This window comes from Anopheles bellator, chromosome 1, assembly GCF_943735745.2.
Source record: "Anopheles bellator chromosome 1, idAnoBellAS_SP24_06.2, whole genome shotgun sequence".
In the NCBI taxonomy this organism is placed as follows: Eukaryota; Metazoa; Arthropoda; class Insecta; order Diptera; family Culicidae; genus Anopheles; species Anopheles bellator.
The window spans coordinates 8,392,010-8,411,855 of NC_071285.1; the positions used below are offsets into that span (position 1 = coordinate 8,392,010).

Consider the following 19,846-nt stretch of genomic DNA (forward strand, 5'->3'; position numbering starts at 1 on the left):
GATGTTGTTAAATGATGTTAACAAATTTGCATTCACAATCAGGGCGGGCCGATGAGCGTTTCCATGACGCTCAAGTGTTCGCAGTGCACAGTACGTGACGGAAGTGGCGCACCGATACACCGAGCGTGCAATTAATTTAAAACTCGATCATCGCATGATGGGATCCTTCCAATCGCTCCCAAGCGCTGACACGGTCCCAATGGTTGTTATTATTTCGATCATAAAATCTAATCTAACCCTCTTCTCGTGGCCTCGAGTGCCGGCGCACGCTGTACGCCGGACTCATTAAACCACGAGTCCTCCTCGCTGGTGCCATTTTATTGTTAACACTCTTGTGCGCCTCAAGTGACGCGGCGCGAAGAGGCTGTTCAGCCATCAGCCTGCCACCCGGCTGCCGAGTTGCTCAACAGCAGCGCCCGTTCCGGTTTTATAGCTTCGGTATTCGATTTTTCATGCCCCAAGCGGGCCCGAGTTGCAGCTGCAATCCGGTCGGTTGGTGCATCGCGCCGCGTATTATAATAACCAGTCCCGGCTGCAGAGTGGCTCCTCCGAGACCTCCAGCGTTGACATTTGCGCGAGGGAAAGAAAAAAAGCCGCGACGAAGACGACGTCGGTGGGAAAAACAAACCAAACGCGAGGCGATGCTGTCATCATCCATCGCGTGGCATTATTTTCTGCGGGCTCTAACTTGCTCCGAAAAGGTCAAGTGCTTTTTGGATTGCCGGCCGCGAAAGGGCTCCCCGTGTTTTAAGGTTCGCCTTAAGGTTTAAGGGTTCCTCAGGGGCCTCTCTCTCTCTCTGCCTGCCAAACGAACATCGCGCAGGAGCCTCGAAGGGCAACAGTATTGAACCACTGGAGGGAGCAATAAAACGTAAACCGGGAAAGCGAAATAGAAGAAGCGAAGCGAAAAAACAATGGCCACCCGCCAGGAGGTCGCCTGGTTGGCGTCACACAAGGACGAGCACACGTGTCCTGTGGATTGCTGATGGTTCCATCCAGTCGCCGTAGCTGGGGTTGCATGACGCAGAGGAATAGCGCCATCCTCCCAGTGGACGAACCCCAGGTATTAGTCATCCTGCGGCCAAGGACGATCCAAGGGTTGGTATGCTGCCAAAAGAGGCCACAGTTTGTAACCACTTTCCACGCCACATCGAACCCACCGTACCAGGGATGGGTGGCAAAAAGTTGTCTTATCATCGAGCTTTGATCTGAGCAAAACAACCTTCATCCCGCCCGGGGAGTGGTCCTGGTACCGACCGCAACCTGGGTGGGTTGAAGGGCCCCCCCCATTTGTTTCAGAACACACTCACACACGACCCCCTTCTCTGTCCTTCCGCGAAAAAGTAACGGAATCAATTGAAGTGATAAATTTTGTCCTATTTGTCAAACCGCCCAACTTTGCATGGTCACCGACCCGGGAGCACCAACAATGGGTGCCCTACTTTACTGGCTCCCGCATACTGGCGCCGGAAGAATCCGGAATTCATGTTTCGACGGAGTAGTTTCGTGTAACGGGAGATTTTCCGGTTCCGAACGGTGTGACAATGGGGCCCCCACAAGAGTCCCCCGAAAAGGTTCATCGTGGCCAGGATTCGTCATCGGCGGCGGGCACATTACATGGCGTCCGGGGTACATGCTGTTTTAATTAGTAACGCCCAGCTTTCTTCGGGGCCTGTTGCTAAGCGGTGGCCGTAGCGGGAGAGTGTTAATAACAATTATGGTACGTGAGCGGTTTATTAACATCGGCATCCGAACAGTCCGGTCGGCCGATGCTCTAACCCTACAATTGTGTAGCAACGCGGTACGTGTCTTGTTGCGGGATTGCTTTGCATCGGCCGTGACCAGAAACGGATCGGAAAAATGTGCGTTGGCGCGTGTGAATTGTGGCGCTGATTGCTAATCGATATCGCGTCCAAATCGCGTCCGTCTGTGAGTCATCCGGTTGTTCACCGGTTCGCCAGCCACGTTTCCGGTGACGTTATCGATTGGTCACTCCGAAGCTCCGTTGAGGTGCAACGATGGCATCATCGTTGTCGTTTGCCCTTGGCAGCCTTTCCAGAAGGCGTAATGTATCAGAGCTTCAAGGTTTCCTAATTTTACTAATTTTGCAGATGATTTAACTAGTAGAGAAAGATAATAAACGTCTTAACGTTATCTTGTTTTGGTTCGTATCGTTCGTAGCATAGACTTTTCCGTATATAGAGCGATTCATCTACCGATTTACTGATTTTAAGCTACCTATTAACGACCAACTTCGTTCGGGAAATTGTAAACATTTAGTAAAAACTTTTACATTTACGAAATGGAACACTAAATGCTTGCAGAAAATTGGGAAATATTAAAAAGTTATTTCCAAATTGGTGAGTCTTCAACTCAAACTATACAAAATTTGAAAAGCTCATTTAATTTAAACTCACTTCCACTTCGGTAGTTTTGTTAATAAGCAAAATTGTAATTCGTGGGTTTCGGAATACCCAAACGTCGTGCAAGAAAAGCGAATGCACCCACAATCTATTGAAATCTATAAACAGAATGTCACGTATTGTATATCAAATGATTGATCTTGATAATGTATCAATATCACGTGATCGAATCACACCACTTAACGAGTTGCTAAATAGTTACTTAATCGGCATTCCACGAGCGGCACGTCATTTTCAACTCCTTATCCACCATCAGAAGCTTTCAAATCTGGATCATTAATCTCGCCGCTGGGTTATGATCGCGCGTAGGCTCCAAATGTAACACCAGCTCATTGTAACAACATTGTGCGACTTTCTGGTCACATTGTCAGTTCGATCGGCCGCATCGCAACAGGGCATGCGAGATGCTTAAAAGTAAGCCATCGCCTGTGAGCTAATAGCCGGCCGTCCGTTTTGCATAACCAAACAAATCGTTTGCCAAAAAAGGGCTACCAACACGTCGGCCCGTTCGACACGGCTTACGTCACCATGTCAGCGTCCAGTGCCCGATGTGGAGGAACAATTCCATTTGTTACTCTTTCCATCCCCTAATTGGGGACTCGTCAAACCGACGGGGAACGGGGTCCGCTTTACGACAAATTTGTGCCACTTTTGACACTTTCGTTTTCGGACCCACCCGATTCCTCCCTGATTCAGCACTGGGAAGTGGACAGGATGTCGGGTTTAAAAGTAACTCACAATCGACCAAATCGATCACAATCACAATCGACCATCAAATCGATGCCGATGCGTGTTGGGTTAGGTTTCAGGCACCATTAAGTGCCAGAATGGGGTGTCGTACGATATCCGGACGTGGCCCGGCCCAGCCCGGAACAACCGTTAGCTATGCTAATCGGCCGTGGCCGGCGCATCAAGTGCGTGCCTTCCATTGCAAATCATCCCCCCGAGTACTTGCCCCCCAATCGGCCCCAAGATCTGCCAACCATTAGCACATTAGCGGCCGCGCGACACCCGCGACGGAATGCGATCGGCATCTCTCGAGACAGCTAATGATGCGGGCCGGTGGAATGTGTTAGGGTTTGGGCTTCTTCCCATTTTCCCCGTCCCGTCTACCGATTTCCATCCATCGATGGCACCAGGGCCTCTGATTGTGCGCCGTGTCAGGCTCGATCGGGGGTCATGAATGAATTGGATCTAATTCATGCGAAGCACATCGTCGCCGTGCTCGAGAAACGAATGTCTGTCCCAAGAAGTGTGTGAATGAAATTACCTTCATGGCCCATCGGTCCCGAAGCGCCAAGCCAAGCATCCGGCCAAGTTTTTGTTCTAAGCTCTGGGTTCTATCGCTTCGAATTAAATGTTCTTCGTGAAGGAAATAACACTCCAATTACGCCATTACGCCCGATAATTAGATGTCTCCGAAGAACGATGTTTGAAGCATGTTTGCCATTCCGGACGGCCGTACTCCAAATTTAACCCCAAATATAATTGATTCGAAAGCCCGTTTAAGGGCCACCGGCCGGTTCGCTTCAAAAGTGTCCATAAAAATCTAATAACACTCAATTGTGACTCCTCCGGGCTCGCGCGATGACGACGACGGCGAGCACACCACAATTATGGTTTTTTGATGGTCGATTCCGCCTTCGGATCTCGAGCGCCCCGGTACCGGTGTCTATAGTGTCCAAAAAGGCCGACAACACCATAAATAGGTTTTATTGCCACCCGGAGGTCGCAGTTTAGTAGTCGATGGCACCCAGGAGATCACGCAGAGATAGTGTGGCCGGTGTAGGCAAATTGTACGGATGGTCCCCACCTCGACGGTCGGTTCGAACTTTCTGTTTCTCAATCGATTGCGTCATGGCGCGCGGCATATTATGTTGTTTGCCCCTTGCCGGCTAGTGTTTTTGGCTGAGTCGTAAAAAACGGTACAAATTAACCCCTGGGTGTGGGACCGGAGGCATTCCGATAAAGTTGACCTTCCACTCAGCAATTTGCTCTCTTTTAGCGGAACGCGCAAAAGGTCACCGCCGTTTGTCGTTCCGAAAGAAGAAACTCTTTTCTAAAACGAAGAATTGTAGAATTACTAAATCCACTACTTACGGTTCTATTCCTTTCCACAGCCCTGCCCCAGTCGAGTGTGAGCGTGTCGAAGGAGCAGCGTGGCAAACCGGAAACGGTGCCCGAGGAAGCAGGCGACGACTACAACGATGACTACGACGATGATGACCTTGGCGAGGACTCGCCGGAGGCCACGCAGATCACCGACGGAGCGCAGGTGGTCGGGACGAAGCTGCTGACGAAGAACTACGTCGAGAAGGCGCCGCCCGGCGACCAGGTGTCGTTCCGGTGCGAAGTCTCCAATCCGACCGGTAAGACCCCAATGATGAGCGAATCGTGGGTTTCGAGCCCGAGAGGCCGATAAACGGGTTTCCAAAGGCCTATTGAGAAGAAATCGATTTATTTGAGATAGTTCGCGGTCTTGGACTTTGCCGACAGGTTGCCGGGAAGAAGTTTGTCTGATCAATGGATTGATGTTTTAGCTAATAGGCTCGAGAAAACTAAGCACCTAAACTAACAAAGCTATCAAAGATTCAGACACAGTTCCACGAACCTTGGTTCGTCTTGAGTGCACACAACCGTCTAACCAATCTGTGGTTCTATGAATGTCCGTGGCAACTTCGGACCGCATCGTAAAAACGTATGAGCCCTAGAGAGCCAGAGATCACACACTCCCTTCGGTTTACTTTGTGTTCAAGCCTCTGTACGGTCCCGACGCACAACTCAACACCTTCCACGGATGTTTACTGTCTCCTTTCGGGAAACCCCCGTTTGCCCTCCAGTCGGGAATTCCTTTCGTTCCGGGTGGGGATTTTTCGCCCGAGCTTTGTGTTTGTACTCATCCTTTGCATAATCTCCCTCGGAGATTAGTCACCAGTCCCGAGACCGAGGAACGTGACCGGCCTATCGACCGCAGGACGCGATGACGTTGTCGAATCAATCCGACCAGTGGTCGATTGTGATTGCTCATCGTGCATATTGCATTCAGCCAGCCAGTCAGCCATTGGGCCATTTGCATATGCATGGGCCGGCGGCGACGGTCACCCTTCTCTCTCTTTGCATACCCGGTCCGGGTGGCCAACCCTTTTGCCTTTCGAAAGGGGAACGAAACATCGAGCTACCTCCGGGTATCACGCGGGTAGACAAAGGCGGAGCGGAAAAAGGAAGAGAAAAATCCCACCCCGGCAGTGATTGAGATTTCTTCACGATCGACCCTTCTGGTGATCCATCAACCCGGAGCTGCGATGATTCGTAAGCGGAACAAAGCCAGCGAGCCGGTAGCATAGAAGAACGGAAGGGAGAATAAGGAAACATATTTTTTGTGCTTCACTTCACACCGGTAGCAGCAGCAGTTCCCTAAAACAAACAGTCCCGGCCACGGCCCCGGGACTTTGTTGCACTTTGCGCACGCTGCAGCTGCCTTGATTGAACGATTTCTCTGTAAAGTGCCGGATCTCGGTTTCGGAATCGGCTCCGCCCGGGTTGCCTGCTGCTGGCAGGCTGCCTGGCTGGTAGAAGTTTGATTGATTGATGGATGTTTTAATGAAGTCGTCCGGCGGTCGAAGACGAACGTTTTCGACCAGCGATCGATCGGAACCGGGGACCCCGTCCTGGGTGAGGATGAGTGTAAAGAAACTCGGTTCTGCAACATTCTCATAGTTGCCACTGCTGCTGCCGAGGAATTCGAAGAGAATCTGTCCGTAGTGCTGACCTACCGCAAACAAAATAGCATTATGGTAATTTCAACGACGATGCAAATAAATCAAATCAAAAAAAGGACCCAAGATGACCGGCCCGGTCCGGGCGTCTTCTTTTCTTTGCCACCTTGGACGACCGGAGCTGTCACGCTTGAAGGAGCAACGGTCGGGCTTCTGTGTGTCGTTCTGCGAACGCAATGGTAATATTGATTGGAGACAATTAAAATGGGTGTGAAAAAGGCCCAAGGAGGTCCTCAAAACGTATTTGCATTTCGTTTTCAACTTTAGCAAATTATTCTTGCGAATGCGTAGCGAATGAACCTGTTTGGGTGGAAGGATAAAATGAACCTTAATGGAAGAGGATAATCGCCACGGATCAGGAGTTTATGAGGAGCTTAAATTCGCAACCGCACAACCCGCATTCGCACTGAATTCCAATGAAACGGCTCACGTGGTTCACAGCAGCATGTTAACTTTAACGTTTATTACACCCCGCCATTTGCCGGCCAAAATCGATGTAACCCTCCATTAGTACGGTTGCTGCAAAGCTGGACGCAAACGAAACGTGCCAATTTAAATTCAACGCTAGCGTACTTCTGCCGATAACGTCAGGAGCGTAAGCGAATCAGAAATGAAAAATCCTTATCTACAGCCCTTTCCACTTCTCGACACTCGAACACGCCATCGCCTAAATGTATGGCGGTTGAGAAGTACCGAGCTGACTGACTAGCGACTAGCGCAGCCGAGCGGATCAGGTTCCGCGCGTCCATTTGGCAGAAAGCTGAATGAATAATTTAATTCCCTTTCGCTGCGCCTGGTGCTGCCATAAATTCTAGACCCTTGCCTCTCTAACGGTGCCCCCACCGTTGTGCCGGACTCCGATTCATTAGCGTGCAAATCGATAGAAGTACTGTACACCAGAACTGCATTCAACGAGCGACGGCAAGCGGGGCTGCAGTTTTGTGGCCGCCGGCGGCGCTGACTGCATTGCATTCCGTGGGCCGGAAGATTGGAATGTACGAGGTCACCGGGGCATTACTTTTGATGGGCTGAGATTTAAATTAAATGGCAAACTATTTGTGTGTGTCCCGCGTCACAGAGCAAACCATCATCATTTGGTACAAGAACAACCAGCCGATCTTCCAGCACCACACCCGGCTCACGTCCGACACGCGTTTCTCGATGAAGGACAACTTTTCGCTCCAGATCGACGGGGTGCAGCTTCCGGACGAGGGCTTCTACTCCTGCCAGCTGCTGCCGAGCAATATGACCGTTAAAATCGAGCTCCAGATAATGACGTAAGTGTTGGGCCCCTGGAGGAAAACTGGGCTTCGCTGGTACACTAAGCCGAACTAACCGAGGGCTCTCATTTGACAGACCACCACGCAACGTCCACATCATGCACGGAAGCAAGGTGGTGAACGAAACGATCGAGCTAAACCAACGAGACCGCAAGTTTGTGCTGTTCTGCTCGGCCACCGGGCATCCGACGCCGCAGATCAACTGGTCCTACCGGGTAAGTTGCGCCTTTTTCGTCTTATATACCAATCGTGGGCTAATCATATGGGCGCTCGATAGGGACGCCACCTGGACGAGGAGTACAGCCGACAGATTGGGATCGTGCCACGCAAGGAGTTCATCGAGATCCACGAGGTCAAACCGAGGCACGCCGGCGACTACGAGTGTTTGGCCCAGAACGGCGTCGGTGAGCCCGTCAGCCGGACGGTCACGGTGCTGGTGAGAGGTAAGCCGAGAACTTCCCAGAAGCTCTGCTGGAGAACTTTGTTACCAAGGGGGCAAGGAAGCGAGAGGGATTCTACAGTCGCTGCCAGCAGACAGTTTAGTTCGTTGTCTCGACTCGATTCTTCCGGGGGCTCTTGGGAAACCAAAAACTTGTAACATTTCATTCTCTCGTCTGGCTCACTTTCACTCCGTACGCATCATCCTTTTTCGACACACATCACCGCCAGACGACGACTCCACCGAGCTCGAATCGGAGATGGATGAGGGCAACAGTACGGTACCGCTGGAGAAAGGTTCATCCGTAGCTCAATCTTTTAGCAGCTTTAGCTCGCCCCCCCCTTTACTCGCTTCTTGTTTCGCTGGTTTTTTGCGATTTTAATCTTTCTTTTCTTGAGTTTGTTTGGTCTCTTTTTTAAACGACCCCTTTTTATCCGTAAGTCCGTAAAGGCCACAAAAAACTTCGGCACAAGATCAGTATTGTAGACTCGTGTAGACAAGTTGTCGGACTACGATGAGCATGATTTATAGGATAGAGTACCTTATGGCGCAGACCGTCCTCTAGAGCGGCACTTCCAAGTTCATACCGTAACGTGTCCATATCCTTTAACGTCCGTCCGATAATCACTAGAAACCTTCCAACTAACAGAGTACTACGACCCAGTAGCACGTAGAATGGCACGTAGATTTTGCATCTGATCCCTATTGTTAATGTCCAGCACCACCATCCACAGCAGCTCCACACTCTCTAGAACGGCCAGCACTCATCCGCAGCATCCCACTGCTTCCCTTCGGCCATCAAATCAACCAACAACCCCGCTCGAAGAGACCTCCACTACAGACCTCCACTCTGACTAGCACCTGAGTGTGTGTTTGTCCCATTTCATTTAAAGTCCTCCACGTCCCCCAGAAAAGCCTGTCCCGTTTGGTCGAGCCGCGAAAGTAGCTTCCACTAATCCGCTTCGGTCCGTTTTTTGCAGGAGTTCCCACCATTCACAAACACGCTACCTACATCAACACGGCCATCGGCGAAACGGTGGAGCTGACGTGTCAGTACGATAGCAATCCGGCGCCCCGGAAGGTCCAGTGGTTCCGGGACAGCGAAGTGATGTCACCGTCCGGCAACCACATCGTGAACGATCACCACGGACACCACGACCGGACGCGGCTCACGCTCAAGGGCATCCAGCAGAAGGACCTGGTGTCGTACTTTTGCAAAATCGAGGTACTGGCGTCGAGGCACAGGGCCTGGCGGGAATGGTCCGCTTTAATTGAAGTGTCGGTTTGTTTGTTTTCTGCAACCTCTGCTTTTAGAACGACATCGGAGAGGCGAGTGCGAAGACGATCCTGGGGCTGAACCCGGGTCCCGCGCACCTGGTGCACTCAAACTACTCCGACGGGCTGCTGCACACGTGGTGGAAGATCCACAGCATGCAGCAGATCTCCGAGATGCAGGTGCACTACCGGGGCGAAAATGTAAGTCCACCTGGCCGAGGCTGGCCAAGAGATCTGTTGTTTTATTGCAGTTAGTCAAGAGTATAGTTTGTTGAGTTCTTCATAAGTCAAATGATACAATTTCGTGAGACCGATCGAGGCTCTGTGCCCCATCTAAATTCCAGCGATCTAAGCTGATCTTGATAGGAACAATTGCTATTTTTTTTAAATATGTTTGAAACATGTTCCCTAACCGAAGCTTGGTAAGATGCTATGGCCGCAACCCATTTCGAATTTATATTTATGGTTGGCCATTAAACCTCCCAGCAATAGGTGTAACGTTGCCCAATATTCTCCATCTCAAAAACAATCCATAGCCATTGAAATTGTAATGATGCAAAACATAAATCATTCCACCTCCGTGGTCGTGGACACCCCACTCATGTGCCTAACGAGAACCGAGCCTCCAGGAAGGCTACAAAATAGGTCGAGGTTCGCACATTAAAGGGTCCCCATTTCCGGTTGCCTGACTGGCTGTGAACCGTCAAAATTGGACCTGCTAACCCCCCAAGCTTCTTTCTTTCCCAAATACAGACCAAATACGCGCCGGTCAACGCAGAAATCTCCAGCACGGATCAGAACTACGACGATTTCACCTGGACGTAAGTAGCGGACGCTGGATTCGATCCGCGTTCTCACTCTCTCCCTTCCTGTGAATAGTCTCTAACTGACGTGCTTCCGGTGTCCGGCTGCCCTATTCTCCCCCCCCAACAGGGTCCGCAAATCGATCCGGTTGCCCGAGGGCCAGTGGTACGTGACGGCACGGGCCCGCAACACCGAGGGCTGGTCGATTGCCGAGAGCGTCCCGCACCAGTTCCAGATCCCGAGCCGTTCGACCAACGCCAAGGACAACATTCAGCTCAGTTCGGTCGGCGGGGCCGGAGCTAGCCCAGCGCACCGGACCAGCCCTTCCGCCCTGTCCAGTGTCCTGGGGCTGCTGCTGTTAGTACTGACCGCCACCACCGTCAAGTCAGTGATGTATTAAAAAGTCCCGGAGCCAACGAAGCGAAGCGATGGGGTGTGTACGCGTTGGGGACCGGATCAAACGCGAGGCAACAGAGCAGTAGAAACAACAAACAGAGAACATCTCTCCTGATTTTTTTTGACGCGCAAAGTGGCAACAAAGCTTCCAATCTCACCATTGGCACTTTCGCGGTATTGTTGTGAACTCGAGAAAAGTGGATCCTCCGACATAAAATCACGCGGATCGAATTTGCACACGAACCGTGAAAGCGGACAATTAGAAAATCCGTACCAGAAGGCGGGCGGGCGGAAAGTGGAAGCTGCCCTGGTCGAGAAGGTGGCCCAACGGTGTTTCGCTCCCAAAACAAAGAAGCCCTTTTTCGCACGTTTTTCTTCCATTTTTCCGCGGCGCCACCCAATCGAATCCACTTTTCCCGTGATTTTGACCTTTTTGGGTTGCGTGCAGCGTGCCCTTCGAAACACGAAAAAAACGAAAGAGCGAACGAAGGTTTTTTGGTGGTGCTATTCTACGGCTTGGGCACTTTTGACTTTTGGCGTGGCAGAAGCCACATTGCTGTGCTAAATATTTGACAAAAACTAATGGATTAGTGTAGAAAAAAGCGCCCTTTGCCATCATCGGAACGGTAGAGTTGTGTCACACTTTCCAAAGACACTGGATTAGTATTCAACAACATCGGTGAATTCCGTGCCGCGAAATTCGGTCCCCACGCCATCGGATCGATGGAGCACCGACCCCAACACGAAACCCCCCTAAAAAACAGTGCATTGTTTTGTTTCCATCCACACTGTAAAGCTAGGCTATCAAAGTTTGTCAAACTAAATCGTTACACGTCTCACCATCATCCAGTGTTTTCTGCTTGTTTTTTTGTTTTGTTTAGCGTACCATTTCCTTTACTGTTGCGACAGACTTTGCACCTTTCTTTCTACGTTTAAATCGTTCTTTTTGCGATTACTTTCTGTCGTTTATTTTATGTGTTATACTGTTTCTTTCTTACCTTCTTTTGTTTCTGTTTAAAGCAGTTTTTCTTTCCACTTTCTGTGCACCTACGCTAAAAACTTAAGTTAAACTTAGTTAACCTTTAACGTAGTGCTTTAAGCTATCGGATAGTATTTTGCGGAACTAGAGAATAGTTAGAGCGGTAGGGAAAAAATGTGAAGAGAAAAATGCTGTATCATAGAAGAAACGGAATGGACGGAAAACGATTGCCGACGGTGAGCGATTCTGTACATGAGCGGCGGATATAAAAAGTTGGAACGAAACAGGACCGGCAAACGGCAAAAGAAGGAGCGGAGAAAAGAAACAGGCGATGCAATCGAATAATTGTTAGGCTAACGACAGAAGAGAAATTGGAGACGAAAACTTAAGGCAAACTATGCAATAGAACCATAAACCATTGCTAGAAAAGATAGAAACAATCCGTTTTCGGTTCAGCGTCTATTGGTTTCAAAGCTTTAGAGAGGCACTTCCACCGGGCACCTTCGCTGCAAAGCAATAGGCACAATAGAGAGAAAGAGAGAGAGCACGCTCTCACGGCACAGCACAGAGATCGATGTCCATCCCGCCCATTTCGAAATCCGGCTACCGCCAAAAAGGTGATGAATTGGTAGTGCTCGACACCCGTTCGATTTGATTTGCCATATTTGCCCGCAGTGGCGCTGGTAGAGGGTATACTGTAGTAGGACATAAACAATATAGGACACGGACAACCACTCTCTTCCAACCAATAATCGCGATCCAAATCAATAGTCAACCGCCAGTCAGCCAACCCAAAACCGTTACTCTACACTCCGACCGAGGGCACCGAACAAACTGAGCACCGTTCGCGTTGTTCAAAAGTGTTAACCAAATGCATTGCGATGTAAAAACAACCCAGAAAGTGCAGTTCCGGTGCACCCGGTGCCCCCAACGGTAAGAGGGGGGACAATGTGCTATAGGATTACGGTGTTACGATGAAGGAAAAGAGAAAGATGCGACACTTTGAGAGGATAAGCGCAAAAGGACGATAGGAAGAGGTTACTAGAAATTGATTGCGTTCATAATTATTATTATATAGTAAATGTAAAACAAGAAAACCAAAACGGACGCGCGCGCGCAGGCAACAGAAAACCGCAGTGGGCAAATAAATTAAAGTCTAACTAATCTAACTACAACCGTGTTGCAACCGGGCAGAATGCGAGAAATAAAGAGGAGTTACCTCGCACCCCAAGACCGGGGGTGATTTGGGTGTTTGGATTTTATCGATAGTAAAACAAATCAATAAACCTGACGTGAAGGTCAAGAGGACACCTAGGCGCCGACCTGATACTATCCGGTTGGGCCACGAAAATGAAGGAAGCAAGGCGCACATCGGTAGGGCTGTCGTAATTTGCCCAAGGATTCGGGAAACAGCACTCCAAGAAATCGTGTCCTGGTTGCTTCATTGCCAGTACTGCGGATTAAGTGGCACCTCGTTACAGGTAAGATCTTCCATTTACTTGATCTTTTACGGCCACTTACGGAATGCTGCTAGGTAGAAGGGATTCACTGCTCACCTTTATGCGTTACATTTATTGACGGTAATTCTAGGTATGGTTCTTGCCGTGTCACGCCTACGGTTGCTAAGATCGGATAGAAAGCAAAGTGATCATAGGTTCCTAATGCCCTTGAAGCAGTGCCGTTTATAGGATCTAAGCAAACAGTTGCAGGTTAAAAACGAAACCTGCAGCTTAAATGGTGTTTGATTTTGGTTCAGGGGAGGTACAGTTCATTTGATTTTAGGTATAATAATTGTATTATTAACACTTCATCGAATATACCCGTCTAGCGAGCTTTGATGGTAGAATTGACTTACGCGGAACGATTGGAATTTTCTTTTCGAATTTTCCATTTCGAAAAAACCTCAACCTCTTTTTTATCTGGCAACCACCAGCAGAGCTCGGTGGCCATTCCGCATCGCGCCAGGTATGGACTATTGAAATGCAAACAGAATAACCGAAAGGCACGGGAAAGGCCAACGGACCCGTTGAACGACAAACGAAGCCGGAAAGATGAGTCAAAAGTGTACCCTCGTTGGGACCCATATAAATCATGACGCCGACGAAGATCGCAACCTCAGTCCGCATACGACTGCTTCGAGAGTTCTACTGCACCACTTGTCACTTACCAAGATGAATCGTGTCGTAGCGCTGAACCGTCTCCAACTCCTGCAACATCAACGCACCCGTCAGGAGAAGTGCGAAAGGATCACCAGTCCGCCGGCGTCTATCGGAGACCGGGACGATCAATCAGAGAGTGATCGGTGTGAGTTACTACGCGATTGGCCGTCAAATCACTACCGTCGCTCTTCATCCAAAACCGTTCGTCTGAGATCGTTGAAGGAGGCACTGCTGGGACCCATCAACAAGTTCGGATTGGTGATAAGATCGCGATGACCATCAGAGAAAGAAAAAAGTAATGTACATAGTTTAAAAAATAACGTTAATAGTGAAAGTAAAATAGTCTTTAAGAAAGATTAGACTCGTACTCATAAGAAAGCAAATAAAAAACCATAAAACCCAATTCTATACATGGTTTAACGAAATTTATCACAAATGAAAAGTATTCCACAAACTTCCGTTCGATTCGTTTGTAATATTAATTATTATTCATATTTTTGTACACAAATCAAACAACACCACTTCTGAGCTCGTTGCGATGAAAAGTGTCACCGCTGACCCTCGGGACGAGTGGCCTTTGCCGTCTTTCGCTGCTCTCTTAGGCATTTGAGGTAGCGATCGGTAACGGCCAATCCCGAGGGTGAACCCGGCGGTGCACTTACGTGGTGTGTGTTGTTCTTGGTTTAGAGTTTAGTAGAAAAATATGCTTAACATCCTATCACAACTTTTGCATCGCAAACGGGCACTTACGTGCGTGCCCAAGGTGCTACACACGTTGGCTAGTGGTTCCCGTTTGAGGTGTCCCCTCACCGCGGACCGGGGGGTTTAAGACATCGATAATTGATCGCACGGTGCCTTCTTCTACTGCGTTAAAAAGCCCCTCTTCACTCCCGCTTCTCCGGTGAGGGCTGTGATGGGCTGAATTGATCTAAATGTTTTATGTTAATAAAACCTCACACGGTTCCGGTCTCACTACCGATACGAGCAACGTGCAGACATTTTCCGTTCCTTGCACAGCAATAGAAAGAGAGACAGACAGATAGGAGGTTTTGAGCATTGCCGTGCCGTGAGTGAGAATATACGTTAGCGTTAATCATCCTGCAAATGCGGCTTATCTAGTTAAGTTTTTATCTATATATATCCTTTATCCAGTGTTCCTTTGCTACCTTCTGCTAGGCTATTTGTTCAATCTCTAAAGCGTTTTGGGCGTAGCTTCAAAAAAGGTACATTACGTTGTGGGTTTAGGCTTGGCGCGCACTCCCAATCAGCAGGTCCCATCCGGCGGCTCTATTCTGAAACTGTGGCGCTCTAGTAACTACTGCATTAGCTTGCATCCTCGACCGATACTTTGGAAGCGAGTGAGTCTTAGGTTTAGGTAAGTGTTGGCGCCTCTACAGGCTACCGAACGATCTCTCCCTAGTGGTACTTGGGACAAATAAATACGCATTCCATTGGCGGTCGGCATGAAAAAGAACACCAGAGCACGAAACAAAAGCAATGGCCGAAAGGGGGATCTCTACTCCAAAATTACTAGCTAGTGGAACGTTTTTGAAATGACTTAGGAGATACTTTTCTACGGTGGGCCATTGATGGACAGTTGAATATGTTTACTTGTTTGCAGCCCTTCACCGGACCTGTTGTGCCGGGTAGTGCTACTGACAATAAAGGATCTTACAACCGGTTCGATTTATTGGCGTTAAAATGTGTGGCAGATACGCAAAGGAGACGCTTAGTAAACGCAACTAAACAGTGGCCAATCTAACATACACTTCATACTGAGGGACCAACGTTGCACCTGACTAAGGACTGACTAAAGAAAGCTCCGGCGCCGCGAATAATCTGCTCTATCAGGCAATGGAGAGGTGCCTTAAAAGTAACAGGGTATTAAAAGTAGTAATATTATTTATATCTCATTCAGGTTCCGTAATTGCTATGAATTTCATATCACACGATAATTGTTCATTCCATTCGCCACCTCCGCCAGCCCAGTTCTAAATGATGCACCGTTTCGCTACTGTTTTACTAAAAAAACACACACAACACACACTACGAACGAACGCACCTAACACCTCGAATGGCCAATTATCTTCTAATTTTACGTTTCAGTTCAAAGGGGCATCAGTTTTGGAAATGGAAGAATTTGTTTTCTTTACTCTGTCTTTTGTGTGTCAGTGGAGAGTCGAACGCAATCCAGTCGCTTGCGGGTTCCAGATCGGGTGCTGCAAAACCGAAACTTTGCTTTATCGCAATAGTGTTTTGCTTGAAAAATGCCTCGAAAAAGTTCCTTTTCTACGTTTAGATAGCACACAATCCGGACCACTTGAGTGGAGTTTCCTTGGGATGTTTCCTTGTGGTGACACCTTCTAACCTTCCCGTGTTTTTGGTGTGGTGTGTTGAATTAAATTCGTTCTAAAGATTCGTCGTTTACGGTTGCTCAGGGCACACACGCGCAAAAAGTTGCGTGCCATTGTGTTGCGTCCCAGTCACGAGTGGAGCAGTGTTGCGGTTTGCCAGATCTCGATCGGACGCTCTGCCTCTGACGCTAAATCTAATCAAACGATCTGCCACCTTTTCCGATACCACCGTTCATGGCACTCCCGTTAAGCGTGAGCGGTTTACTGCCTCCGGACACGGGCAACGAGTTGCCGGCGTGCAGCAAATCGTCCGTACTCAGCACCAACGTTTCAATCTCGTCGTCGTCGTTGTCGAGATAGTCATCGATCACCAGATCGCCGTTGCTGCTGTGCAGCGTGTCCGAGTCACGGTGCACCACGTGCGGTGCCTCATTGAACTCGTCCAGCTCATCCATACCTGCCGGACGCCGGTGCACTTTATTAGAAAACCACAACGGAAAAGCCCTTCCCATAGCTTACCGGCAAAGTTTGTTCCCGTCAGCAGCAAATACTGTCCGGCTCGGTTGGGCCACAGCAAACCCATCATCACGCAGTAGGCCAGGCAGTCGGCCGAATTTGTTATTCCTGCAGTAAAATGGCAAAAGTTAGCGACGTGCCTCCTGCCGGCAGTATCCCTGGAAACGTACCTAATAAAAGCTTATACCGCCACAGCGGACTAACATTCACAGCAACGATGGCCACGATCGGTAGGTAGATGAACCACACCAGGCTCGAGGCGCCGAAATGGAGCAGAAAGTCCAGCTTCTGCGACGAGTGCTCGTACTTCATCGTGGTGCGCAGCTCCCACAGGAACCACAGCATCATCGTCGAGCGGCAAGCGAGCACCAACCAACCGGGCCACGTCTGGTACTCGTCAATATCGGAAATAATATCCACTTCCGTCTGCAATAGGAATAGCGTGAGAAGCGAACTGACACATTGTGCCCTTGGCCTGCTCTTACTCTGTTCCATATGTACAACAGCACGTGTATGGCGCAGTACGGAATCCAAATGACCATGAGTAGAATCCAACTGCTGACGCTGATCTGTAACCTCGTCACCGCCCATCCCTTGGCCAGCAGCAACAGGATCAACATGAATGAAGTCTGCAAATGAAACGCCGATAAATGATTGTGTTACATCTTCGGTGTAGTGATCGCCCCTTACCCGGCTAAAGATATCGAAAATATCGCCCATTACGGCCAACTTCTCGTTGCCGACACCGTTCATGGCGTAGCGCACCGTATGCGTCAGCAGCAGACAAACGCTGACAAACTCCAGAACCAGGCTGACGGTGAACAGGCGCGTTACGGGATGTTTCTGCAGTCGCACGGCGTAGATCTGAAGCGGCACCATCAGCAGATAGACGACGAAAAAGATCAAATACATCTCGAGCGTGTTTTGCCGGTCGAAGGAAAAATGGAACAGCAACGGATTGAAGAGCGACAGCGTCTGGCGGTTCGGGTTGCCATTCACGAGCGTGATATCGAAGTCGATCGACGGTGGCTCGGTGTGGTACTTGCGGTAGTCATAGTAGTGCCACTGGCAGGTGGTCACATTCTGATAACAGGCCACCATCGACACGTACCAGAATCTGCGAGGAAGAGCGAGAAAACAAACAAAGATACTCCTGTTATCTGTGCCACTAGCTAAGAGCCAGCGTTCGCTCACCTTGGAACGTTTGGATCACTGATCACGAACGTGAACTGACTTCCGGGAACCACGTTTTCGCGCGTATCCTCATCCGCGCACAGTTTGCCCCGTTCGCACGGGATGCGCCGCAGATAGTCCGCTTCGGCGTGCGGGTTGCACGTCCGACTGTACACGATTTTGTCGAGCTTATCAAACATCCGCTGGCACGCCGCCTCCCTATCGTAACCGTTGCGATTGGCGTAGTACTCGAGGAAGCTGCGCTTGTCCAGCACGGCCAGCGTGACCGGAACGGTAAGGTTCACGCGCGATGTAATGTTCCCGTAGATGTACCCGAACGTGTCCCACTCGGTGTCCTTTTGCGAATGTTTCTCCGTCTTCTGGAAGCCAAATTTGTGCAAGAAGCGGAAGAATTCGTCCACCTCAAAAGCGCCCGTCAGGTGGGTTGCGGTAACCGATGGCCCACCGGAGAACGCACACCAGCACACCGCCACAGCCACGGTGCACCGGAACACCCGATTCGACATGCTGGAGTGGACCAACAGGACCGCAGCAAACTCACTTCCGAAGCCCGGATCACTGACCTCCCCGTAATATGCTGCAGACTAACTTGCTAGGGAGGGCGATTCGCACCCCTCGAAGCACCGATCTAATTTCACTTTCACTTTACCGTAAACCGTGCCTGAGCGCATTCCGCCGCAGCACCGAGGGAGAAACCATTTGCGAACTACGCCTTTTCTGCACGGCCACGAAGCCTACTACGGCGAATCGGCAGTACACCGCCATGGAAACATTTTTCCCTGAATAGCTGACGATAAAACTGTTTTGCTTACTTCGATCCGTCGACACGAAACACTCTTATCGGGTCGAGCACACTTCGTCGGATTGTGGTGGGGTATTTGTTTGAATAAAAAATCTGCGACGACGATGGCCACGGTAGCACCACTTTTTACACGGGACGGAGCGCGGAGCTTACGACTTTAATCTTTAATCGCGTAGGTCTGCACTTTTCTCCTTGCACGAAACTTTGTTGACGGGGCCATTATTTTGCAATTTGACATCCCCGATGTAGAGCTGACCAAAAATAGGTAATTGAGAGTAGCTTTTACACCGGGCTTACTGCGATTTTTAAATTTAAATTTATTAAAAGAAAACTGCTATTTTTGCACAATTCAATTTGAACTCATCTTTTACCGAACTTGAGAAATTAAATGATTTAAAGAACCTCATTAGAACAATCATTTTGAGATCAGTAAAAATATTACAATCAAACTGACAATTCAAACCATGATATAAACATCGAATTCTCATCGATTTAAACATCGAATACAACACAAACACACACAACCGATGGCTGAGTTTTTACACCGGGCTTGTCGCGATTGACGTTTCACAGTTGCTGTCCCGCTCTTTCGCAACCCCTTTTATTCCCTTCCCCCTTCCCAACAGTCCATTCCGACACAAACTGTCAGTCAGTCATTACGGAGAATCGAATTGTGCAAAAAGCGAGTGTGTTGCAGAACCATCACGCAGTTGGAAGGACATTATTCCGTTTTCACCGTGTATTCACGCTATACCCCTCTATCCCCTCGTAGTTTGTGTAAAGGCCACCGCTAGAACCCGCATCCCAGTGTAATCCCGACGCATTGGGACTCGAGTGCCTTTTCCGGACGACGGGAGCCAAGCCAAGTGAAGCACACAGTAAGAACAGGGAACGATGGAACCTTGGAACGGCCACGGCAAACAGTGCACCAATGGCGGTAGTGCAGCGACAACGGCTCCCTTCTTCTGCTGCCGTCACGATCGTGTTGTGTAAAATGTGTGAAAAGAAGTAATACCTGCAAAAGTACGCCTAGCTGCCGCAGCAGTCCTTCGTCCGTGCACACCGAGCGGAACCGATACGCGGTGGGACGGCGGTGTGTGGGCGCGACTTTTCTCGTGGCAACGAAAAGAAAAATACTAAATAAACGGAGCACGAGTTTCCTTCGCGAGGAACGCAGTCACTGCGGAGTGGGGTAGCACGGTGCGGTGCGGTGGTCTCGCCGTTGTTTTTCTCTGAGACGCTCTCGGTGGGTTGAAATTTGTACCTCGTCGAGGTACAAACGCCAGGCCGAGGCAGCAAAGAAAACACCTTCAACCTTGAGCTTCGACGTCACGAGCGCGTGAAAAATAGCGAGAAAATCCCAGCAGGCGAAAGCGGTGAACAAAGTTAACAACATCGTAGTAATCGGCGCGTTGAGCGTCATTCGCCGATTGTTGATCCGTTGTTTAA

General features: G+C 49.5%; 2 protein-coding genes across 2 annotated transcripts in view; one reads left to right on the forward strand and one right to left on the reverse strand.

The window, feature by feature from the left end:
• Positions 1–12,541, forward strand: part of LOC131216588 (igLON family member 5) — a 68,963-nt gene extending 56,422 nt beyond the window's left edge. Inside the window, exons 2-10 of the mRNA XM_058211122.1 lie at positions 4,544–4,792; positions 7,278–7,476; positions 7,556–7,694; positions 7,757–7,922; positions 8,149–8,214; positions 8,899–9,143; positions 9,233–9,394; positions 9,947–10,014; positions 10,127–12,541. Of these exons, the coding sequence (XP_058067105.1) occupies positions 4,544–4,792; positions 7,278–7,476; positions 7,556–7,694; positions 7,757–7,922; positions 8,149–8,214; positions 8,899–9,143; positions 9,233–9,394; positions 9,947–10,014; positions 10,127–10,397 (1,565 nt within the window). The 3' untranslated portion in view covers positions 10,398–12,541. The remainder of the gene's footprint in view (positions 1–4,543; positions 4,793–7,277; positions 7,477–7,555; positions 7,695–7,756; positions 7,923–8,148; positions 8,215–8,898; positions 9,144–9,232; positions 9,395–9,946; positions 10,015–10,126) is intronic.
• Positions 12,542–14,014: 1,473 nt separating this feature from the next.
• LOC131214956 (integral membrane protein GPR180-like) lies at positions 14,015–19,523 on the reverse strand. Its single transcript, XM_058209312.1, has 7 exons — positions 19,413–19,523; positions 17,596–18,648; positions 17,092–17,518; positions 16,887–17,030; positions 16,572–16,827; positions 16,405–16,509; positions 14,015–16,342 (listed from the first exon to the last, which is right to left on the reverse strand). The coding sequence occupies exons 2-7, from the start codon at positions 18,099–18,101 to the stop codon at positions 16,080–16,082; spliced, it is 1,701 nt and encodes a 566-aa protein (XP_058065295.1). The 5' UTR covers positions 18,102–18,648; positions 19,413–19,523; the 3' UTR covers positions 14,015–16,079.
• Positions 19,524–19,846: the final 323 nt, after the last annotated feature.